The sequence below is a fragment of the Archocentrus centrarchus genome, chromosome 10 (genome assembly GCF_007364275.1).
Source record: "Archocentrus centrarchus isolate MPI-CPG fArcCen1 chromosome 10, fArcCen1, whole genome shotgun sequence".
Lineage (NCBI taxonomy): Eukaryota > Metazoa > Chordata > Actinopteri > Cichliformes > Cichlidae > Archocentrus > Archocentrus centrarchus.
Window position 1 is genome coordinate 32,622,936 of NC_044355.1, and position 26,437 is coordinate 32,649,372.

The 26,437-nt window shown below is 38.8% G+C and overlaps 1 protein-coding gene across 1 annotated transcript in view; it reads left to right on the plus strand.

The window, feature by feature from the left end:
• Positions 1-19,157: 19,157 nt before the first annotated feature.
• The window catches only part of slc7a11 (solute carrier family 7 member 11), a 35,618-nt gene continuing 28,338 nt past the window's right edge, over positions 19,158-26,437 (plus strand). Inside the window, exons 1-2 of the mRNA XM_030739871.1 lie at positions 19,158-19,549; positions 23,526-23,652. Coding sequence (XP_030595731.1) covers positions 19,270-19,549; positions 23,526-23,652 — 407 coding nt within the window. The 5' untranslated portion in view covers positions 19,158-19,269. The remainder of the gene's footprint in view (positions 19,550-23,525; positions 23,653-26,437) is intronic.

Below are 26,437 nucleotides of genomic sequence, written 5' to 3' on the forward strand. Positions count from 1 at the left end.
TCTGCTGGCACTCCCACCATTTCTCTGTTGTATGGTGGCAGTAGTGGAGGTTGAGCAAGTGTAGCCATTGGAAGGGCACAGCAGAGGTTGCATTCCACTCTGACACACTGAGGTTCTAAGGAGGGACACAGTCTTTCTTTGAGAACATTTCCATTTCATCCTGGTCCTTTTTTTTCCCCTTAGCTTGCTTTCTGTCCCTACATTCTACATCATACTTCCACACAATTAAATCCTTCAAATGATTTTTCATCTAAATAAATAATCTTTTCTTTACATTTTTCTTTTGGCTGTTATCTCTTTGATTTTATAATTTTTTTTGTTTCCCCTGCATTAGCTGTCTCATGCTGAACGATACTCAAACATGCACAACACTCATCGCTCCATCGCCATTAAATTGAAAAGGATAGATTTGCCATTGATTACTATTAGTCTACACTTTGTTATCCATAATGACAAGGAGTAAATAAAAAAACAAAATATATGATTTTTATACAACAATTAATATTGTTGCAATTTCTGTCACACAAAAAAAAATTATGTACAACAGGTATTTAGAAAATAACAAAGAAACACAGACTTTAAAATGGGTTACTAAAAAGAAAAAATAAGAAGAAAAAATAAGATATTACACATCTTATTTAGAAAGTACTCAAACCCCTCATTAACTACATTTTCAACACTGTGGCAGGAAGTCTGTAAAGGCATTTACAGATTGTCTCAAGCTCCATCAGATTAACAAGGATATATTTCCAGAATTATTCTGTTTCACAGTTATTGGGGCATTATTCTGACACACTCAGAGCTTTACACATAGATTCATACCCCTGACCTAATTTATGCCTCACCACAATTGTGGACTGCAGAGGATTCCTTGGACTTCATAACTTGGTTTAGGTCCTGACATGCAGTTTGTATTGTTTGTACAATACAAACTGTACAAACAATACAAACACACAAGTGTGTGCCCATCTAAGCTATTTCCAATGGACTTACTGTAATTTGTAACATATTGCCTCCAATCAAATTTATACCCAATCCAGGGACAATTAAAGCAAACTAGATGGAAATTACTACAGTTTGGAAAGCCACAGCAGAGTATGAATAGTTTAAATAAATTTATAAATTTCTGTACAGGCAACTTTGTAGGAGAGCTGTCAGAAAATGTAACTACCCCATAATTACCATAGAACCAATTAAGCATAGAGTTAGAGCATTGCAGATTACTGTGAAACAGTTTGCAGAAATGTGGTCTTTAAACACATAGTATCACTTATATTCCAAGCGATACTTCTGTCAAGCTGTCGATACGATGTGGGGAAGATGAGAGCTCATCTGCTCTGCTAATAAGAACCTGACAGCCACAGCTTCACTGGAGCAAGTGTTTATCTGAAAGGAGAAAAACCATGTTGGTATACAAGTTTATTGTCTTTCTTTGGATGCTTGGATTCAACTAATAGTGGGCTGTCCATCACTAAAGCCAGCACTGCAGAGGATGAATGATGGATTATGTTTCAGTGGGAGCAGTGTTCATGAATATTGAGATGCATGTGACTAGAACAGTAGCTCATCGTGTGCTGAATGCATTCAGAATACAAGAGGCTGTCATAGTTTTTATTATAACCCATGTTAGCAGGTTTCAGAGTGTTTCTCACTTCCCGTTTGTGTCTTCCAGTTTGTGCGTGTTAGCTCTTCTTTGTTGCCCCTCTTTTAGTTAACTTCCTGTTTTCTGTTTTTTTTTTTTTTTTTTTTTTTTTTTTTAGATAATTTCCTCTTATGGCTTTCTGTGGTTCCCTCCACAAATCGCCACCTTATTGTGGTGAAGGGGTTTGTGTGCCTCAATGATCCCAGGGGCTATTGCCCCTTGGTAGGGTCTCCACAAGGCAAATTGGTCCTGGGTAAGGGACCAGACAAAGAACGATTCCACTGACCCCTATGAGTGAAAAATCATGGGTACAATGTATCCTGCCTGGGATAGGATTACCGCGGAGCGGGCCAGTCCTGGGCAGGGAGCTCAAAGGAGACTGCCTGGTGGTCGGACTTAGCCCATAGGTGCAGCTCAAAGAGGACACATGGGCCCACCCTCCTGTAGGCCCACCACATGCAGGAGGCACTTGCACTGACAGTTCAGCATACCCAGCCTTTTTGGACTCACTGGTAGCCCGTTTCCATTCACACAGCGCTGGTGCTGGTGCCAAGTGCTTGAACTGGTGAGCGCTCACCGCGAACTCACTCGCTGCTCAGCCAAAAAAAATTGGTTCTGTTGTAGCACCATAAATTAGCTGGTCTGGAACCAAGGAACGTGTGACACAAGCGGCAGAGGGGCGTGGGTCTGCCATCTCGATGTAAAGTTTTCCACCGCCATTTCACAGCAAGGTGTTTATTACACCAGAAAAGCAATTTTCACGACTGTAAATTGGGTTAGAATTGAAGAAGCCTTTTGGATGAGAGGTGAAACGTCTTCAAGAAACTTAAAGAAGTCCAATCACTTTTTTCAATCTCCAGAGACTACCCTGATGTGGATAACTGAGAACCTACACAGACATGTCATTTGGTGGCAGTTCTGGGATAGATGAGATTCAAGTTCCTGAAGGCTCTGTAGGGCTGCCTTAGTTGACATGTCGCTGCAATGTCATTTGGGGCGGTGTCTCTGGATTGGCAGACTGGGGTGGTGGTTCCCATCTTTAAGAGGGGGGGCCGGAGGGTGTCGGGGAAATCACACTCCTCAGCCTCCCCAGGGTGGTCTATGACAGGGTGCTGGAAAGGAGAGTTCATCCATTAGTTGAACCTTGAAACAATGTGGCTTTCATCCTGGTCATTGAATGCTGGACCAGCTCTTTATCCTCTCAAGGATACTTGAGTGTGTGAGTTTACACAAATACCTGCAACCTGCATTGCTCTAGCATTATCTTACTTAGCAGGCCTCCGCGTTTGCCTCAATTCTGTTTATGACTGCACCGCTTTTGACTCAGCGGTAAGTTCACCTCTGTCTGTCTGCTAATCTCCCAGAGCATGGATGGACTGTAATGTATGAGCAAAAACTGATGAGGTATTTGCAAAAGTAAAAAAAAACTATTATTAAGAGCAAAAGAACCCCTTGCACTGTCTGTGCGCCACCACCTTTGTTTTTGTGCAAGAAACCAAATACATGTAACAAATTGTAAGGAAGGATTTATGATTGGATAGGGCATAAACAGGAAGAAAAAGTGATGATTATTAGATACTACAGTAGTTAGGTACTAAGTAATAGTTGAAAGCCGGTAGGATTTAAAAGCTTATGCATCTTCCTATTCCTTTTGAACATATTTATTATTAGTATTTTTTTCTTGTATTTTGGTTTGTTTTGTTTGCTTGTTTTTTTTTTTTTTGTAGTTGTTTTATCTTATTGTTGTTTTATCTCTGTGCTGCGTTTTGCTTGGCCTGCTGGTACCTATCATCTGCTTCCAAAGTCCCACAAGTCAGCCAGGCCCAATAGGACCCGTTCTTCCGCTTGATGGCCCCCTTCATCTGGTGACCACCAGTTTGGGGATTATAACCACGACAGGCACCAACCACCTTGCAGCCACAGCTCTGAGCAGCAGTCTCAACAATGGAGGTGCTGAACATGGTCGGTCCGTCGGTCCGTCGGTCACCAGCTCAGGCTCCTTCCCCACTAGAGAGGCGACATTCCATGTCTTGATAGCCAGTCCTGAAAGCCAGGGATTGGTCTGCCAGGGCCTCCACCCTTGGTCACCATCTGACACACATTGGACCCAACCCCTACAACATGTCCTGGGCCTACTGGAGGGTTGGCCCATGGCTCCCCTTTGTGCTGCGCCCTATCAGGCACCACAGGCTAATGCCTGGAAACCAGATGCTCTCCCTCAAGCTCCTGCCCCAGGCCTGGCTCCAGGGTGGTACCCCAGTAAACCTATCCTGGGCAGGGTAAACAGTTCCCTTGGTGTTTCTTCCACGGAGGTCATTGGAATCATTCTTTGTCTGGCCCCTCACCCAGGATCAATTTGCCATGGGAGACCCTAACTGGGGGCAAAGCCCCTGGACAACATAGCTCCTGGGATCACTGGGACACACAAACCCCTCCCCCACGTTAAGGTGGCTATTCATGGAGGGGAACAGCAGGATAAAGAATACAAATATTACAATCTACTATAAAAACAACATTGTTAAAGGTAAAAGTACTACAGACCCATAGTGAAGGCTTCATGAGGTAGTGAAAAAAATTATGTTTATGACAGTGATTAAAAAAAAATATATATAAATAAAAAAAAAAATAAAAAAAATGAAGTTGAAGAAAAAAAATACAAAGATTGTGCAAAAATGGCATTAATAAATATGTATCCTGTAAATCTAGAAACTCTAGAAGGTATAATACAGAAATATTTGTGGAATCTTATGTCCTAACAGATGTGTTCACCTGTCACAAAAAGCAGAGTTGTTGTAGAGTTTTATAGAGAAGGTTATTTCTGCTTATTTCAGAAAGACAGTGCCAACCTGGAAAGAGTCTGAGACTATTCACTCTGAAAAACTCAACATTTATTGCTTTCTTTTTATTGTGAAGAAAATTGTTAATTGTTAGCTCCAGGTGATGTCCTAATTCACTCCACACGATTGGCTATGGCAATACTGAAACTAGCAGAGAAAGAACAAGAATAGAGATAGACAGCACATAAGAGAATGATAAGTGAGTGTGGTCGCTCTGCCACTTATGAGATACGTAGAAAATTAGATTTCCTGTTTCCCTCTGAATGCTCTTGAGGAGTAGGGCTGAATAAATGACCTTGGTGTTAATGGATATGTGATTCTCTTCGACTGCCTCACACCCTCAGAGCGTTGACTTTTTCCTCCTCTGTGTTTATTTGAATTTCTCATTATCTTGATATTTTCTGAGAGGCTCGTCTTGGTTTATTGAAATCCTTTACTTCGGTGACTCACGGAGTCACTGTTCAGTGTAAGAAATTTTCCACATGGAGATAAAAATGCTCTCAGAAGCACATGATTTATAGCATTTAGCCCCGAAAAAGCTCTGCAATTTTGCTCAGTACATGTGAACCAAGAGACCACTGATGGAATCAAGTAATTACATCACTTAACATAATTTACAAAAAAATATAATTCAATAAATAATTATTAATAAAAAAATGTGTTCACTCAAGTGAACAATCAACATTGATTCATTTTGTAAATCATGGTCTCAATGACTAAGGATAAACCAGGGAATGGTTCATGGTTGGCCTACGTTATCATTAACAAGTTGCTACCCCATGAGCATGCAGTGTCCCCTGGTTTTACAATGAGAGCCATCCCTTATTTCAGAACACAGGGATGAAAACAGTTAAAGTTTCAAGGGATACACATCTGGACTTTGCATCCACAATGAAAAAAAAAATTGACCTTGTAAATGGTACCTTCATTGTATTTGCTTTGACACAAACCAATTAAACTGCAGGATTGTCTTAAAGACATACAGACCTGGATGGCCTCTAATTTCCTGCTTCTAAATTCAGATAAAACTGAAGTTATTTTACACACTGATAGGTTCAGATCATTTTATAAAACATGGAACAAAGCACGCAACTCTTAATTTTACTTACAAGGGGAACCGTCTTCTGAGCTCTCTCGGAACGAAGAGGAAAAGATCTCCAAAGGACGGCCTCCTTCACAGCTGTTTTATTTCACTCGATCACATGATTAAATCACATCTGTTTACACAAAGCTCAGGTAACAACATCGCTCACTTCACATGATGTAATCATGTATGTGTATGTGTGTGTGTGTGTGTGTGTGTGTGTCCTCATCAAGATAAAAAGGACAACAATATAACATAGAAAACAAATGATCAACTTATAGAAATAGAAGCTATGATAATTCATAACAACCAGAATAAAGTTACATACAACAATTCCAACACACATTATTAGCACACACCTACTCTGGATGGCATTACGTTGGCCTCCAGTGAATCTGTGAGGAATCTTGGAGTCATTTTTGACCAGAATATGTCTTTCAATGCACATATTAAACAAATATGTAGGACTGCTTTCTTTCAGCTGGCAGTCTGTGAGCGAAGTGCTCTATTGGGGTGATACGGTACTATGAGGTTTTTAAGATAAGATGGGGCTTGATTTTTTTAAGACCTTGTATGTGAGGGGAAGAATTTTAAATTCTATTCTAGATTTAACAGGGAGCCAATGAAGAGAAGCCAATATGGAAGAAATCTGCTCTCTCTTTCTAGTCCCTGTCAGTACTCTAGCTGCAGTGTTTTGGATCAGCTGAAGGCTTTTCAGGGAGCTTTTAGGACAGCCTGATAATAATGAATTACAATAATCCAGCCTAGAAGTAATAAATGCACGAATTAGCTTTTCAGCATCAATCTGAGAAAGGATGTTTCTAATTTTAGAAATAGTTTGCAAATGCAAGATGTGGATCTGAAGCATTCTAATGGAATTGTGTTGGGTATAGAGGGTTAAACAGTGTTAGTTTAAAAGTTTGAACTCATCCAATCACAGATGACTGACAGACGGGATAGTAAACATGTCATGGAAAAGCAAAGAGACTCAAGCAGAACATTTTTTAATTTAAGTATATCTTCACTTTTTTAATGTGGAAATTACTGGTCTGCTGACTGTTAACCACTTTTATATTGAAAGATGCTCTAAAGGCATGCTTAAGTGTTTCCATCAGATCTTAATATGATATATATATATATATATATATATATATATATATATATATATATATATATATATATATATATATATATAATGGAATGCCGTTTAGGAAATATTATATATATATATTAAAATGAGAGTCTGAATATATTGAATTCAATTCAATTCAATTCAATTCAATTTTATTTATATAGCGCCAAATCACAACAAACTGTCGCCTCAAGGCGCTTTGTATTGTGGGTAAAGACCCTACAATAATACAGAGAAAACCCAACAGTCAAAACGACCCCCTATGAGCAAGCACTTGGCGACAGTGGGAAGGAAAAACTCCCTTTTAACAGGAAGAAACCTCCAGCAGAACCAGGCTCAGGGAGGGGCAGTCATCTGCCGCGACCACTTGGGCTGAATGAAACTTGAATATATTTAATGAACTCTGAATATATAGAATGAACTCTGAATATATTGAATGAACTCTGAATATATTGAATGAACTCTGAATATATTGAATGAAAGTCTGAATATATTGAATGAAAGTCTGAATATATAGAATGAAAGTCTGAATATCAATCTGCAGTTCATCTTCACTGTTTCATCGTGGAAGACCAAATGCAGCGAACCTCTCAGGTCAGACAGCTCGTGCATGCAAGCTAACATTACGCAGAACATGCACAGGCACCCTCCACAACAACAGGCCCTGTCTAGAATCTGAGATGTGGATGTGGAAGGCATGTTCTGCTTATTGTTAGCTTGATACGCAGGAGCTGTCTGACCTGAGAGATTCACTGAATAAAACTCTTCATCAGTAGTATGATTAGGAACACTGCTGCTAGCATTATGTTGGCCAGTTCATGCATTTGCCAGGGTGTTAATTAGCTACTCATTATTTAGGATTTCTGCCACTAAATTCCCTGCAGATTGACTCATAGTGCTATTTCTTGTAGCGACATAATGTGCTTTACGTAACGAAAACACTAGATGGCGCAAGAGCTTCCATGACGTCAGTTTTCATTCAATATATTCAGAGTTCATTGTATATATTCAGAGTTCATTCCATATATTCAAGTTTCATTCTATATATTCAGATTCTCATTTTAATATATATATATTATATTTCCTAAATGGCATTCCATAATATATATATATATATATATATATATATATATATATATATATAACTGAATTGTGAGCCACAGAAGGGGAACACCTTCTCTGGCTGGTAAACACATACTACAAGAAGAGAGAGGAACATAGGGTGATGTTTAAGTGTGAAGGAATTAAAAAGAGGAAGTGAGTGAAGGCAGAGGCAAGCCTTTAACACTGAGTGCATCACCACCAACATAACTGTGTGAACGCACTTTGAATTACCGTAATTATGCAACAGTTTGTCCTATCGGAAAAATCCAGACGGTTCCTGAAAGCTGAGAAATTACACTTCCCACCAACATAGGGTTATTATGATAGTTGTTGCAGAAAATCTGTGAATGGTGAGACATTTGAAACACATGTCAGCAACAACATGTTCAGCTTTAAATTAAGGGAGACTGAGCAGCTTGTGTTTCGATGGGTCTCCAGCAAATCCAATGTTGGTATTTGGATTTGTCTGTTGTGTGGCGTTAGGCTCAATGTATTTTGCATCAAGCGTCCAAAAGTGTCCTGAATGTCTGCAAGATTGACCACCAAAGAGTTTATAACAGCGAAAAACAGCAATAATAACAGCACTCAGAAGTACAGATTTAATTAATTTCTTACCAACAAAGCGAGGAGTCACTGTGAGTCACTGCGGATGGTAATAAATTGAGTTCAATCTGATGATGTTACTAGTTACTGTGTATCAGCTAATGTCAGGCTCCAGAGTGCTAAAAAAAATCACACTTTTTCTCTGATAAACAGGTTGATATTACATTCTCATGTCATATAAAAGTTTATTCGCTCAGTGTCTGAGTCGTTGATAACGTTAGATCCACCTCGAAGAAAGTTTCAGCAACGCTGGTTAACCGTAACTAACTGGGTAAAAACAGAAGTGGTTACTGATGGAGGACCAATTTTTCAGCAGACTGTTCATTTTTTTTTTTAACAACTTTATCAATTGTACAAACATTAAGACATATGAAATGACTTGATGATTTTACAGTTAAAAGCTCTGGTACAGTGGAACAACAACAACAACAACAAATAAACAAAATCGCATTCAATTAGCTAAAAAATAAATAAATAAAACAAAATAATTAACATTAAAGGGCAACTTAGAGTTTAGCAATGTCAGGGCTTTTCTCGTAACTTATATTCTTCAATAATATTGAATAGCATTTTAGCTCTTGTATTTTCCATCTTTTTAAGAGCTTTTATATATGACAGAAAGCCATTGAAAAAAGCATAGAAATTAGGGGTAACTTTCATAAACTTGGACTTATGTAAAAATGCTTTCCCTAGAATCAGAATGGTGTTTACTAAAAAGTCATCGTTTTCATTGTCCATAATAAGACCGTAAATTAAGTCCTTTTGACAAAATATTTGTAACCGAGGTAGGAAACAGCCAATCATAACTGTCGAACCACAAAGCTTCAGAAAACATACAACGAACAAACAGATGATCAGAAGATTCAATATCATTTTCACAGAATATACAGCAGTTCATTCATGCAAAAAGTCATTAGATGGGTAGATTCCATTCAAAATCTTAAAATGAATTTCTTTTGCCTTTGGAGCAACAGGGAATTTTAAGTATTTAGTACTTAAAGTATAAATTGAGTTTTTGGGAAACATTTGAGAAACTGAGTTCTTATAGGTCTGAGTAGGATATAAAGTGTAGCAGAATAAGTTTCTAAGTATTTTGTTTGGGATTGAAATTTCAGTAAAGTCACAGTTTCCAGTTAGTGTTAATGGAAGTTGAGGAGAGACCGGAGTGGAGGCTGTTAATAATCCAATAATCAAACTCCAATCAGGAATTGCTTTGATTATAGTTCTAAATATCTCAGCATTACAAAGATTGCAATATTTAAGACAGAAATCATTATAGGATAGAATGCTTCCAGAATTGTCTGCTAAATGAATTGGTGACCAAACACCTTTATCCAACTTTATCTTGTTGCACAGCGATTTACCTCTGACAGTGACACAACTGTTATTCCAAATCGGTGTATTGTGGGGAGTGAAATTATGATTATAGAGAAGTTTCCAGTACAAAAGGACCTGCTGGTGAAACAGAGATAGTCTCTGGATTGAGAAATCACATTTAAGTGGAAATTCAATGCCACCTAGCTTCTTAAAGATTTCTCTGGGAATGTGAAACCAAAGATTATCAGAAGTTAAGAAGGATTTTAACCAATTAATTTTCAGAGTCCCATTCATAAAATCAAAGTCAATGGCTTGGAGGCCTCCTATCTTATATTCTTTGATTAAAAGTGCTTTTTGATATAGTGGGCTTTCCTTCTCCAGATATAATCAAAGTTAACCTGATTGATTTTTCTAATTGCATATTTAGAGATTGCCATTGAATATGCTGGGTAGATGCATCTTGAAATACTTTCCATTCTGGTTAAAAATATTCTACCCATCAGGCTAATATCCCGCAATAACCAAGAGTTAAATTTAGATTGCAATTATCTATTATTTTCCATATGTTCATATTTTCCATTTCAATAGAGCCATTGGATATATGAATTCCTAAATATTTCACTGTTGACTTTATGAGTGTACTGAATGCTTCTGTTAAATGAGTTGGATGAATAGACATTAACTCGCACTTATTCAGTTTGAGTTTTAAGCCAGAGGCTTTAAAGAATATATCAATTAGTTTCAAAATCTTTGGGACTTCTATTATATGTTTCATAAAGATTGTTGTATCATCAGTAAGCTGGCTAATAATTATTGGCATCCCAATGACATCCAGAGGAGCCACATTTGAGTTTTTGATAAATATTGAGAGCATTTCCACAGCAAAGGTGACATCGGATAGACATTCTACAGCTTTATCTAATTCATTATAAAATCAGCATCACATTGTTTTTGGAAAATCATCATCAATGCGAGGAATAAGGTTATGTATATGACTGAAGAAGGCCAAACAATTTTCATTAGAGAAAGATGAGGAATAAAGTTGACTGTAAAAAGCTAAGAACTGCCTTAGTGATCAGAGCAGGATCTGTCACTACCTGTCCTTGTATAGTCAAGGCTTTAATTAAGTTTCTTTCCTGTCTTCTCTTTTCCAACCGACAAAAGTAAGAGGAGCTTTTGTCCCCATCTTCTATCCATCTTGCTCGAGATCTAACATAGGCCCCTTCAGCTTTTTCAATATTAAAATATGTTTAAAATACGAGAGTACTCTATTCAATTTGGGAAAATCCTCAGCAAGAACAGTAAATTAGAAGAAGGTAGGATAATCAAAGAAATAGACACATTGTAACAAGATGACACCCTCTGAAGAAGATAAGCAGAAATTACAAGCTCTCCAAAGTAAACTGGATGAAATCTATATTACAAATGGCGGATGCTGGTTTCGATCTGGTATGCTTTTGGTGACATCAGAGGTCCAGTTGTGTCTCTGTTCTGCTCCAGCTGCTGCTCCGGTTTCCTCCTGTAGCTGTCCTCGCCTTGCCTTATTCTCCTTTTCACTTCTTTTGGACTCTCAGATCTTCTTCGCCCCCTGTTCTAAAAACCCTCTTCTTTAATCTTAGCAGGACTTTTAGCTCAGGGGTCACCCAAGGCTTGTTGATGGGAAATGCCCGTACTTTGATGGAGGGAACAGTGCTCTCTATAGAGAAACTGATGGAATCCGTGGTGCAGTGGGTCAGCCTGTGAGCGTCCCGCAGAGTGATTCCCAATGTGTGGCTTTGAAGCCATCCCTCACCTGGCCTCCTCTGACCTGATCTTCACAGATTTCACTGCTGGTGGTTGTTTATTCACCGTGGGGTGTAGTTTGGAAGTAGATGTAAAAGGTTGTGATCAGAATGGCTGAGTGGGGGGGTATGAATCCTTAATGTTTGCATACAGTAACTCCAAAGTTTTATTGTCTCTGTGTGGCATTTCATGTAGTTGGTGGGGAGGACAGAGGACAGGGAAGCATGACTGAAGTTCCCAGAAATGACAAAAAGTGACTGTGGGTGGCGAGTCTAACTGAGACCGGGCCACGAGCTCACATGCAGCTTTTGCATCTGCTGAGAGAAGAATAAGCACAGTTATTGTGATAATTTGTGCTACTGTAGCTGCTTAGAAAGGTAAATGCTAACAGCTAGCACTTCTTGTTCACAAACATATCCTCCTTCCCTTCCTCTTACAACCGTAATGCTGTCCTATCCAGTCGAACAAGCTGAAAGCCATGCAGAGTGATGAGTGGGTCTCTAATAATAATGTTTTACCAAAAATAATCAGTAGAGCTTTGTTTAGGTTTTTAAATTGAAATAACCTGCTAATGTGAAATTTGTGGGTCTCTTAAACTAGATTGTTTATCAAAGCATCAACTCCCAAGGGCATCTTAACAGATATGCAGACAGCATTATACACTCACCAGCCGTACACCTGTTTAACTGCTTGTCTATGCAAATATCTAATCAGCTGGTCACATGGCAGCAACCCAATAGATTTAGGCATGTAGAAATGATCAAGATGACCTGCTGAAGTTCAAACCAAGCATCAGAATGGGGAAGAAAGGTGTTTTATGTGACCGTGAGTACGGCGTGTGTTAGAATCAAATGGGAAAATGTATAAGGACAGCTTTGGCTGGGCTCAGCAGGCCAAGAGATAATTAACTGCTTGTTTGAGTGTTTTTATTACAGCTTCACACACAACCTTGAAAAAAGAACAACTCATGCTAGAGGAGCCAGCAACATGTGAACTTTTTTTCAACAACTATGAGCTGCCAAGAGATGAAGACAATGATTCACAGAAGGAGGGTGTGCAGGGCGATGCAGGAAGACATCTTCCTAACCATGTGTGGACTGATGATTATGTGAAATCACACATGAATAAGAGCAATCAGTGGGACTGCCCTAAACTTTCTCTCTGATTATAAAACTTTATCAGTGGATCAATCAGAGTCTCCGGTGTAGTCATTTTCTTTAAAAGTGATGTCAGTGGATTTATCTGACAACATGGTTGTTGTTGCCTGACAGGCTGGTATGAGTATTTCAGAAACGGCTTATGTAATGGGATTTTGCTGCTCAGCCATCTCTAGGGTTTACAAAGAATGGTCCACTACAAAGAAAACATCTGGTGAGCAGCTGTTCAGCAAATCGTTTTAGTTCAGAATGCCTTGCCGATGCCAGAAGTCAGAAGAGAATGGCCAGTTAGCTGTGAGTGAATAGGGGAGCAATAGTAATCCGAATAACTATTCATTACAACCAGCGTATGCAGAAGAGCTAAAGCAGGTGAAAACAACACTGGATACAATTCCCAGTAAAGCTGTTTTGACACTTTACCTGCTTCTGTTGTCAAATGCAGCCATGAATTCATATGAAAGTCCTGATCCCTGTCTCCTCTGCTATTCGTTGAATAAAGTTGAATAATCTCTGGGAAACTTTTGTTGCACTTCTAGTAACATAATGAGTTATTGGCAACATTTGTCTGTCTCACTAAGCAAACTGAAAGTGAGGAGTGTAGAGAACCCAGTGGGAACAGAGAACAGCAGAGACTCTTACATTTAGCTGAAATTAAAGTACAAATGGATGAGATGAGCCCTCGAGGTATTGTTGCTAATGTCACAGGACTGATTTCTTGTTTTTTTTTGTTTTCTATCAAACCCTGGCTGCCGGAGTTTTCTGCTTTGTGCCCGCACGATAAGCACCTTGAGGCGACTGTTGTGATTTGGCACTATTATTTTAGCACGTTAAACACCCTATACATAAGTAGGCAAGTTTTTTTTTTTATTTCTCAGAGTAGGGAGTCTTTAAACTTATTTCTGTTCATCATTCACATTTTTGTGGCAGTACGATTTAAAAGGCATGCTGGACGCTGACACAGTTACAAATGTTTGCACCTTTCAGAATGCTCAGAAAATGCTGATTAACTCTCTGCGGTCTGGGGTATAACCCGCCATTTTTCTCTACTTTTGATGTTACCTTTCTATTTCACCTTAAAAACTGTTTGCCTGCCTTGTTTGGTACAGTTATTTTCAGCACAACCTCACATGTGTGAGTGTACAGTTATTTCTTTCATTTTGACATACTGTATTCACACGCTGGACCGAAAATCACAGAGAAACATAAAATCCAATAGAGAAAAGTTGAAAACCACAAACAGTTTTCACAAACTATTTTTGCAACTTGTAATTTTTAAAAACGTATGTACAAATTTAGAAAACAAAAGAGTTTTATAGAACTATTTACATTAAAACGCAGGAAATGCCACAGGTGTTTTTTTTTGGTACTATTTACTGAACAATCAGGTGTCACAATAAGATGCCACACAAATTATATGTGCCACTCTGAAAAACAGTTCCTGTCTTTTTGGCCTATAATCTGTTAAAATGAATGATATCAATGCGGCAGAAGTTGCAACAAATATAACATCACAGCTCTATAAAGATAGCTGATGTGGCCAAAAGGACCAGGTTGATTTTAATGTAGATACAGTAACGCAGTCATAAGGATACTTGTACAGGTCATTTCTTTATTTTATTTATAATGCCTTTATAAATCCTGTTGACTACAGTCTACTTACTAATATAAGCAGAGACATTACACATCAGAAACACATAAAAACAATCAGTTTTTCTTTTTCTGAAATCACCTTTTGGCACAACACCATCAGAGATGAACATTTGCAAAAGAAAATGTTCAGTTTGTTTGGCTCCACATGTTTGTGTGTGCAGATTTTTCTGAACCTAATCAAGAACTGCTTGAGATCAAGACTGACTCCCACCATTTTACGCACTTCTACAACTGCTCTGGAGCCAGACCTGCCCTGTGTGTCCTTCACATTAGTGTCAGTAGCTCATCTGTTGCTCTGTTATTAGAATTACAGAGCGGGATTTTACAGTATCTACATGTTACAAGTTTCAGTTGGAAATTCAGAGCTTCATTTGGTTACTTCATGTTTGTTTGCTGCATGGAAATGAAAGTATTAAATAACAATATTTATATGCATATTTTATTCATTAAAATAATATCATCAGGGACTGTTGCCCCTCAGGGACGTTCACATTGTCAAATCTGTCCCTCCTTGAAAAAAGTTTGGACACCTCTGCTGTAGAGGGAATGGCGTCTCTCTAACTTAGAAGATGCTCATTTAGCCTGGAAAAAAGTTTGTTTCTTTATAAAAAAAAGCCCTCCGTAAAGCTAGGACATCTTACTACTCATCATTAATTAAAGAAAATAAGAACAACCCCAGGTTTCTTTTCAGCACTGTAGCTGACAAAGAGTCAGAGCTCTTTAACTAGTGATGACCTCATGGATTTCTTCACAAATAAAATTTTAACCAGTAGAGAAAGAAATGATTCATAACCATCAACAGATATATCTTTGTGTACAGCTACTTTCAGTACTGCTGATATTTATTTGACTCTTTCTCTCTCATTGATGTTTCTGAGATAACTTCAATAGTTACTTCACCCACACCATCAATGTGTCTATTACTGTCGATCCCATTGCTACAAGACTTCTCAAAGAAGTCCTGCCATTAATAATGCTTTGATCTTTAATTTGATCAATCAGTCTTTATTAATGGGCTACATACCACAGGCCTTCAAGGTGGCTGTAATTAAACCTTTACTTAAAAAGCCATCACTTGACGCAGCTGTCTTAGCTAATTATAGGCCAATCTCCAACCTTCCTTTTCTCTCAAAGATTCTTGAAAGAGTAGTTGTAAAACAGCTAACTGATCATCTGCAGAGGAACGGTTTATTTGAAGAGTTTCAGTCAGGTTTCAGAATTCATCACAGTACAGAAACAGCATTAGTGAAGGTTACAAATGATCTTCTTAGAGCCTCTGACAGTGGACTCATCTCTGTTCTTGTCCTGTTGGACCTCAGTGCAGCTTTTGATACTGTTGACCATAACATTTTATTACAGAGATTAGAGCATGCCGCAGGTATTAGAGGTCAGATGACACATGCCGATTAGTTAAAATGCAGGAATATCTTAAAGACATAAAGACCTGGATGACCTCTAATTTTGTGCTTTTAAATTCAGATAAAATGGAAGTTATTGTACTCGGCTCTCAAGGGCTGGATCAGGTAACCATGAACCCTTAATCATTTATGCTGCAGTAGGCCTAGGCTCACCTCTTTGCACTCTCTATGAGTTTATACACCACTGTGCATTTAATCATTAGTTAATATTAATCTCTGTCTCTCTTCCACAGTGTATCTTTTGTCCTGTCTCTCTCCCCTCAGCCCAACCAGTCACAGCAGATGACTGCCCCTCCCTGAGCCTGGTTCTGCTGGAGGTTTCTTTTTGTTAAAAGAGTTTTTCCTTCCACTGTCACCAAGTGCTGCTCATAGGGGGTCATCTGATTTTTGGGCTTCTCTTTCTATTACTGTATGGTCTTTATCTTACAATATAAAGACTGCCGTTGTGATTTGGTGCTATATGAATAAAATTGAATTGAATTGAATGTCTGCTTGCTCGCAGTATTTTTTGCCAAAATGCATCACATACAAAAATGCCCTTGCTCAGCAAAACCTGAAAACCACAGAGGACAAAACAGGAAATACATTTTAAAAACCAGGGCAGAAGAAAAAAAAAATTAAATTGTATCATTTAATATTCATACGTCCTCATATGACAACTTGCTAATCAGGTGAAAGTGGGGTTTTCAATAATGGCCAGTTCAGTATGATTGATAGGTACTGCTACTGTATCCGACAAATGATTCTAAATGAAGGCTGTGATAATAAATCAAGGCTGTTTGTCCATGTTTTGGTTGAAGTGGTTTGCTGGTGACCTTGTGGATGTTTAAATTTTGCTTAATCATGTCTTTTTGTCTTGTCCACAACAGGCTGAACCTGTTCTTTCTGGCATCGAAGAAACAAGTGGGAAAAACTACCCTGCACTGAAAATATTCCCCAACAAGTGCTCCAGTTCTTCCTGTTTGATAAGCTAACTCTTTTAGAAAGTTACTAAGACATTTTTAAATGAACATATGTATTGACATTGCTGGAAAGAGTCCAATAAAGAAGTAGAGTTTTTTTTTTTTTTTATTGCATGACTAACTAAATGTAAAAGTACTGGTGTTAAAATAATGAAGTATTTTCAGATTATTGGTTAACATTGCCAGTAATTAACTTTGATGTTTAAAGCGTTTTAGACTGCAGACATTAGCAAGCTGACCGTGTGGTGTGTAGAGTGAGGACCCATTTGCAGGACTTCAGTTGTAGCTTGTGTTGTAGCTTGAGGAGCATATAAACTGCATTTGTAATATTTATATCTGCATATGTAATGACTGAACTAAGCAGTCATGCTTAAGCATCATCATACTGTATATTGTAGAATGGCTGTTTATCTGTCTGTGATTTTAGTAGAAAACCATTGCACTGAGGACATTTCTGCCCTGCAAGAACATTTTGGCCAGTGTTAGAATGCTGTGCAAAAGTCTTGAGCCAGCCTTCATTTCTTTATATTTTGGCTGGAAAATGGGAACTGGTGGCAGCAGTTTAGTGAAACATATGCAAACATGCATGGAAATAAAGTATACAGTCAATATCCGAGTTTGCACAATTCTGATGAGCTTGAAAGTCAACATGTTGCATGACCACCTTCAACACAGCCTGAACTCTATTAAGCAATTTTTTAAAGTAGTCTTCAGGAATCGTTCTCCAGGCTCCCTGAAGGACATCCAAAGCGCTTCTTTGGATGTCGGCTGCTTTTTGTTCCAGTCTCTGTCAAGATGATCCTGCACTGCTTCAATAATGTTGACGGCCAATCCATGACTGATAGTGTTCCACTGTGTGTTTTTCAATCCGGGTCATCTTTTACTGTACTGGCAGTGTGTTGGGGATCACTGTCATGCATGCCTTTCAGATGGTGGATCAAAATCTGATGGTAGTTTTCTGTGTTCATAATTCCATCAGATCTCCAACACCACTGGCTAAAATGCAGCGCCAAACCACGACAGAGCCTCCACAATGTTTTACAGATTGCTGTAAAAACTCACTGCTGTACTGCTCTCTTTACCTCCTCCATATATACTGAACCTATATTGGTACCTAAATTCTATATTTGGATTCATCACACCATCAGACCTGTTGCCACTGAGGTTCAGTCCAGTTCTTGTGCAATGTGGCATACCTCAGCCTTTCCTCCCTGTTTCCCTTCCACTGAGAACATTTCTCTAGTAAACAGTAGATCTCTCAGGTCCTGTGTCAGGTTTGTGCTAAAATGTTTTCTCTATTCCTTGAGGACCTTTTTAAGCACACACTGCACACCCTGCTGAGATATGTTTTATGAGCTTTTTGGAAATCACCTTGTTGGTGCAAAAATCACATTTTATGTGTGTCAAACTGTGTTAGCTTTGGCATTTGTCATGGATTAAACCGAAGAAACTGGAGCAAATAATGTGCTTGTGCAACCAGTTGCTAGTAACAAAGTGCTTAAAGATACAATTTAAAATGGCATCATTGCTAAGTTGTCTGTTATGTGTAGAAACAACGCTGGTTCATCCTTTAAGTTAAGTGCATTTTTATGCTTGAATGATTCATAACTCAGAGCTAAGTGGTTGAAAATGGTCAGGTACAAAGACCGGACTAAAAATGAGTGAAATGTCCAAAGATCTGTCAAAGACAAGCAAACTGGTGCTCAAATTTTAGACAGTCTGGCTCCTCTCTGGGAAAATATAAAGAAATGAGAGTTGGCTCAATACTTTTGCACAAAACTGTAGTTTTAGAGTTGAGGTTAGAATTAGGATTAGGTTAAAGGTAAGAGCCTTCACAGCAGCCGTATGTGTTCAGAGACCTGTGTGTGTGTGTATGTGTGTATGCACACAGTGGATCAGGTTTTCTGATACCTCCCTAGTTTCTGTTCCTTGGAGTACCACACCCGCCTCCACACAAAGCTGTTTGTATAGTGTTGCAAAGTTGCTGTTGTTACGTGTAAGCTTGTTTCACCTACTTGCCTTGAATGAAATTATCCCAGGACAAATTAGAGAGGTTTGTTGTCACGTTAAAGCTCAAAAATCTGACCACACAAACAGAGCAAGGAGTTGAATTAAAGGAGGAAAACTGACAATAGAGAAATTAGATAAGGAGCAGAGATCAGGAAATAGGTGAGGTTGCACTGAAAACAGGATACTGCGTTGTGATTACATTGCACCAAACAGAGTAACACGTCATTATAGTGAACCACAGCTTGGAAGAGAGAAGGAGGGAGTACAGGAATCCACACACAGGGTGAGACAGCAACCACAGCCAGAATGAAAAGAGAAAAAAAGTTTAGTGATTTCAGAGAGTTGAACAGTAGAGGGTGGGGAGGCAGGTGGGAGGGGTGGAAGGGGTTGGTGGGTGGGAGGAGAGAGAGAGAGAGAAGCTTCTCTGGCCTTTAGTTTTAAATCTGAGTTTTGTAACTTTATCAGTCACAGAGGCTGAGGAAATCTAAACTCAGCCAAAGGGATAGCTCTAAAGTCAAACACAATCCACTGCATAAACAAAAAGGAAGCGTGGTGGGCACTGTGTAAAAAGATGACTGCAAGATCTACCTCTGCTCACATAGATGGAGAAGCTGTAGCAAATGGACACAAAGGTTCCTCAAATGGGACAGATACTGGGAAACTGAAGGATGAGAACGGCAGGAAGGTGGAACTGGGGAAGAAGGTGACCCTGCTCCGAGGTATCTCCATGATTGTCGGGACCATCATCGGAGCCGGCATCTTCATCTCACCAAAGGGAATCCTGAAGCACTCGGGCAGCGTGGGAATGTCCCTGTTAGTGTGGATTGCGTGCGGCTTGCTGTCCCTCTTTGGTGAGTTGCTTTAGAGGTAAATCAGCAGTGCAGTTCTGAGAGCAGCTTCACTGAGTCAGTAAGATGCTGCTGGAGGTTCAGAAAAGTGTTTTCTGTCTGTACACAGATTTACTGAGACACAAAAACAAATTAAGAGAAATAATAACATAAAAAGTCAAATGAAAAATGATAAAGTTGAAATGTAACACTCACTGCCAAAAATACTCTTTCATTAGTCAAATGCTAGGATAACTGGTTTTGTGTTAAACTTGGTATTTCACAGTGTAAGTTCAGCCTGTGACGTGTGATGCTGCAGTAATGTAAATATTAGCTGTAGTTAAGGTCTTAGTGAAGTTCCCATATTTGCTTCCTTCAGTACTACTACCAGTAAGTGGCAAAAACAAAATTACAAAATGTACAAGAAAAACAAATATGATGAAATCATGTATTTTAGAACATTACAACACATTCATTGCAACATCACTTTTTAGATCATTGCAACACACACACATTATCTCTTTATACAACATTAGGCCATTTCTTCAAGACCACATATAATAAGAACCATGCTATGGCTTTTAATCAACTAAATTATACAAGACATGTGCAAGAAAGACATCCTGATATATTTGAGTCACTTTTCAATTCAATTCAGTTTTATTTATATAGCTCCAAATCACAACAAACAGTCGCCTCAAGGTGCTTTGTATTGTGGGTAAAGACCCTAAAATAATACAGAGAAAACCCAGCAGCCTAGGCCTATAGCAGCATAACTAAGGATGGTTCAGGGTCACCTGATCCAGCCCTAACTATAAGCTTGATCAAAAAGGAAAGTTTTAAGCCTAATCTTAAAAATAGAGAGGGTGTCTGTCTCCCGAATCCAAGCTGGAAGCTGGTTCCACAGAAGAGGGGCCTGAAAGCTGAAGGCTCTGCCTCCCATTCTACTCTTAAGTATCCTAGGAACCACAAATAAGCCAGCAGTCTGAGAGCAAAGTGCTCTGTTGGGGTGATACGGTACTATGAGGTCTTTGAGATAAGATGGGGCCTGATTATTCAAGACCTTGTATGTGAGGAGAAGGATTTTAAATTCTATTCTAGATTTAAAAGGGAGCCAATGAAGAGAAGCCAATATGGGAGAAATATGCTCTCTCTTTCTAGTCCCTGTCAGTACTCTAGCTGCAGCATTTTGGATCAGCTGAAGGCTTTTCAGGGAGCTTTTAGGACAGCCTGATAATAATGAATTACAATAGTCCACCCTAGAAGTAATAAATGCACGAATTAGCTTTTCAGCATCACTCTGAGAAAGGATGTTTCTAATTTTAGAAATATTGCGCAAATGCAAAAAAGTGGTTCTACATATTTGTTTAATATGTGCATTGAAGGACATATCCTGGCCAAAAATGACTCCAAGATTTCTCACAGTGTTACTGGAGGCCAAAGTAATACCATCCAGAGTAAGTATCTGGTTTGACACCATGTTTCTAAGATTTGTGGGGCCGAGTACAAGAATTTCAGTTTTATCTGAATTTAGAAGCAGGAAATTAGAGGTCATCCAGGCCTTAATGTCTTTAAGACATTCCTGCAGTTTAACTAACTGATGTGTGCCATCTGGCTTCATTGATAGGCAAAGCTGAGTATCATCTGCATAACAATGAAAATTGATGCAGTGCTTTCTAATAATACTGCCTAAGGGAAGCATGTATAATGTAAATAGTATTGGTCCTAGCACAGAACCCTGTGGAACTCCATAATTAACCTTAGTGTGTGAAGAAGACTCCCCATTTACATGAACAAATTGGAGTCTATTAGATAAATATGATTCAAACCACTGCAGTGCAGTACCTTTAATACCTATAGCAAGCTCTAATATCTGTAATAAAATGTTATGGTCAACAGTATCAAAAGCTGCACTGAGGTCCAACAGGACAAGAACAGAGATGAGTCCACTGTCAGAGGCTCTAAGAAGATCATTTGTAACCTTCACTAATGCTGTTTCTGTACTGTGATGAATTCTGAAACCTGACTGAAACTCTTCAAATAAACCGTTCCTCTGCAGATGATCAGTTAGCTGTTTTACAACTACTCTTTCAAGAATCTTTGAGAGAAAAGGAAGGTTGGAGATTGGCCTATAATTAGCTAAGACAGCTGCGTCAAGTGATGGCTTTTTAAGTAGAGGTTTAATTACAGCCACCTTGAAGGTCTGTGGTACATAGCCAACTAATAAAGACTGATTGATCATTTTTAAGATTGAAGCATCAATAATTGCAAAGACTTCTTTGAACAGTCTAGTAGGAATGGGATCTAACAAACATGTTGCTGGTTTGGAGGAAGTAACTATTGAAGTTAACTCTGAAAGATCAACTGGAGCAAAAGAGTCTAAACAAATACCAGCAGTGCTGAAAGCAGCCGAACATGAAGAATAATCTTTGAGATGGTTATGAAAATTTTTTTCTCTAATGTCTAAAATTTTATTTGTAAAGAAATCCATGAAGTCACTACTAGTTAACTTGAAAGGAATACTCGGCTGTACAGAGCTCTGACTCTTTGTCAGCCTGGCTACAGTGCTGAAAAGAAACCTGGGGTTGTTCTTATTTTCTTCAATTAATGATGAATAGTAAGATGTCCTAGCTTTACGGAGGGCTTTTTTATAGAGCAACAAACTCTTTTTCCAGGCTAAATGAGCATCTTCTAATTTAGTGAGACGCCATTCCCTCTCCAGCTTTCGGGTTATCTGCTTTAAGCTGTGCGTTTGTGAATTATACCACGGAGTCAGGCACTTCTGATTTGAAGCTTTCCTTTTCAGAGGAGCCACAGTATCCAAAGTTATACGCAGTGAGGATGTAAAACTATTGACGAGATAATCGACCTCACTGGGAGCAGAGTTTAGGTAGCTGCTCTGCACTGTGTTGGCACATGGCACTGAAGAGCATAACAATGAAGGAATTAGATCCTTAAACTTAGTTACAGCACTTTCAGAAAGACTTCTACTGTAATAAAACTTATTCCCCACTGCTGTGTAATCCATTAAAGTAAATGTAAATGTTACTAAGAAATGATCAGACAGGAGGGGGCTTTCAGGGAATACTGTTAAGTCTTCAGTTTCTATGCCATATGTTAGGACAAGATCCAGAGTATGATTAAAGTGGTGGGTGGGCTCCTTTACATTTTGAGAGAAGCCAATTGAATCTAACAATAGATTAAATGCAGTGTTGAGGCTGTCATTCTCAGCATCTACATGGATGTTAAAATCACCCACTATAATTATTTTATCTGAACTTTTGTAAAGCACAGTTTTGCAAAGGTTTTGCAAAGGTTTTGCAAAGGTTTTGCAAAGGTTTTGCGCGTCACTTCAGTGACTCTTCTGCTTCTTGGCTGAAGCCACCGAATCATCAGCAATACATGTGAAGGGTGATGAGCACGCTCAGATTATGAACCAACTCCCCCCGAGGCACAGAACTACAAGGTCTGCAACAGCCCCCGATTCACTGGGTCACTTGGTAATCTGATGGTCCTACTTACAATAATACATCTGGTTCAACACCATTATTATGTAACCTTGTGTAGACATGGAATGGGAGAAAACCTTATTCTAATAAATAAATATAAAATATAAATATTCTAATAATTGAAGGACACACCTGGATCAAAAAAGACTCCAAGGTTGCTCACGAGGCGACTGTTGTTGTGATTCGGTTCTATATAAATAAAATTGAACTGCATTCAAAGAGTCTGCAAATCTTTTAGATTTCATGCTGTAATTAAATCTCCAATCACTTCATCCTTAATACCCTTACTTAACTACTTCATACACCCCTTATTTCCTATTGCCTGAACTTGTAATTAAAATTTGCCCACCTATATGTTAATTTAAGTTATGGACTGGGACACAGAGAGTGTACATTTCTTGAGACTGAGACAGTCTAACAGGCCTGGAGCTGTCATGTGTCTTCCTTCTTGTTTCAGAGCTAATACTAACATGTCACCTCTGTCACTGCAGGAGCCCTGTCCTACGCTGAACTGGGGACTTGTATTCAGAAGTCTGGTGGCCATTACACATATATAATGGAAGCATTTGGACCTCAGATGGCTTTTATAAGACTATGGGCTGATCTCATTGCTATAAGGTAACACTTTTCACCTTAAATCAATTCTATTGAACCTTTAATTCTACAAATTATTATTTTTATATTATACTGGCTCATGTCACAATATGCAATGACACAGATGTTGCTTGTGGTGACAAGAAACATGGTTTGCTGTTCTAATAAAGCCTCAGTGCATTACGTACTCAGCAGCAAACAGAGAGACTGACAAAACCAGGCGCAGGTCGAGAGTTGGTGGAGACGAAAAAAAAAAAAGCTAAACAAGAGGAAATATTGGATTTAGGTGAACATTAACGTGACGGTCGTTCCATCGCAAATCAGCACGGGCCTTCTGCTCAACCATATGATTTGCATTAAAATTTTAATGGTACAGACTTTGAACGTACAGTCATTTCAGAGAAATTTTAACCTGATATATCAAATACAAATATATATATATATATATATATATATATATATATATATATATATATATGTGTGTGTGTGTGTGTGTGTGTGTGTTTGTTTGTTTTTGAAAAATGGTCCATCCACACATTTTCAGGGCCTTTTCCCAAAACTTTCATCAATCATTTAGAAAATGTCAGATAATTAGTTGACTAATATATGAAAAAAGGTCCAGCACACCTACAAAGTCTCACATTTCAGCGCACATTAGTAAAAAAAACTTCACATTGCAAAAGAAAACTCAATTAGAATACCTGCATGATCTCCAAGGCAGGGATATGCAAAATGAAGTCTCTTTCTGTGCTGTGCAGCTCTACTGAAAACCCTCACAGGACCAGTGGCCTGTGGTGACTTTTACAGAAAGGCAAGCAGAGACTATACTGCTTTGCAGTGAGATTTCTGATTGGTATAGTGCTGAATTTCTCTACTTATAACTCCGTACTCTCATTATAACTCAGAAGATAATTTTGTTAAGGACGTGCATATTTTTCATTTTTGAGACCTACTGCTCTGGCGGAGTCTGATAATTCGGGAAAATTTAAAAGATGCTGTGGAGCTTGAACTGTAGTGATAAATGAAGGGTTCAGTGGGGTGGCTACCCACAGAACTGTCAGAGAAAGCAGCAGAGGGGCACGCTTGAGAAATATTTAGTTTTAAATAATATTCCAGACATTATAAAATACTCATTAAAGCAGCCAAGCGTGTCCACTTTGTCATAAATTTGACTTTGATAGTGGGCTAAGCTCTGTGTCAGTTTTATCACCATATAAGAATTTTATTGTCTTCCAGAGTTTAAAGAGGTTGCTGAGATTGTTTGAAGTCTCCATAAGAAAATGATCAGCTTTGGCTTTTCTGTGCATGCACTGCACAGCTGCCTGAATAGGGGGGTTTTTGGTTGGTTGGGGTGATCGGTTTTTGCCCAAGCCTGATGGTGCTCACGGAGTAGGTCAGATCACAGGTAAACCATGCAATTCCACAACCTTTAATCCTACATTGTTTCAGGAGTGTGAGCTTCATTAAAGAGGGTGATGCACTGCTGACAGCTGAGGGTGTTCTATAGCAAACACCAACTCAACTGTGATGTGTGAAGGGTTTCAGAGAGCGCGAGATCAAGTGCTAAAATCTCAGATTGCGTACTCACTGATTCAGACAGCAGCACATTTACATGGAACTTGTTTTTGGCAAATACAGCCACACCCCTGCTTCTTCTAGGTTGGTCAGTTTTATATATATTATACCCATACTAACACCTGAACTTGTAATTGATTTGTTTAACCAGATTTCAGATAAAAGAGTAACAACTACGTCAGTACAATGTGCCTAAACACAATCATATCCACCTCAGCACATAAACTTTAAAACAGGCCTGCCAATTTTAAAAAAATGAAATCATCTGAGGTGTTAAAACATCAGTGGAATTGGGGTCTGGATTGGGATTAACATTCCCAAAAATAAGAAGTAACAGAAAAATTAAACACTTCTGCTTAAAAGATTCTCTTTAGCATTTTTAAAGAGTTTTGGCTATCATAAAATCATGAAGTCTGCTTAAAGAAAAAGTAAATTTGTCCTGAAGGACCATGATGCAAATCATATAAGTCAAATCCATAAAGAGGAAGACTATAGACACAGGCAATGACTTAATGCCCCGAGCTCCATTAGATGTGAATGATACATGTGATGCAGCATTAAAATTTAAAAGTGCTGCACAGGAGTCAGAAGTTCTGCGGCTTTCTGTCAGGGCAAGCAAGGCAAGCACTGCTTATCTAGGGAAATCAGAAAAAAATAACAGACATCAATTAAAAGTAAGTTGATCTCTCTCTTTTCATCTCAGACAACGTTCTGTCATTTGCCTCTGGAAGCAGAATTAACACAGCCTGACACCAGAGCAGCTGAATCTGTGTGGGGCAGGCGACCCATTAACAAGCTGTCAGGCTGAGAGGCCAGCAGGCTGCAGCAGGTTGTTTGCATACGGCCATTGTAGATAAACCTCCGCTTTTTGATGGGAGACTAGCGTACTAGACAAGCTGCCGCCAGCTCTGCTTTCACTGCTCTGAGATCAGTTACAAGCTGTGCTTGCTGTGGGAACAGAGGTAGCATTAGCAAGTAAGCTCAATAAACTCCCATTTATCGTCAGAACTGATGAGTTTTCAGGACACCATGTGCGATGTCAGAAACTTTTAATAACTTGTTCAGCGAGTTTTAAAGATGGAGAAGGGAACTCCTGCCATGTTTAAGAAAACAGGCAAGTTGAGCTGGTGTAGGCTCCAACAATCTGATTTTAGGTGAGAAATCACCTGCTTGAACAAATGTGCAGCTTAACCAGTTGCTTTGTTAGTACACCACCTTCAGTTTTCACTCATAT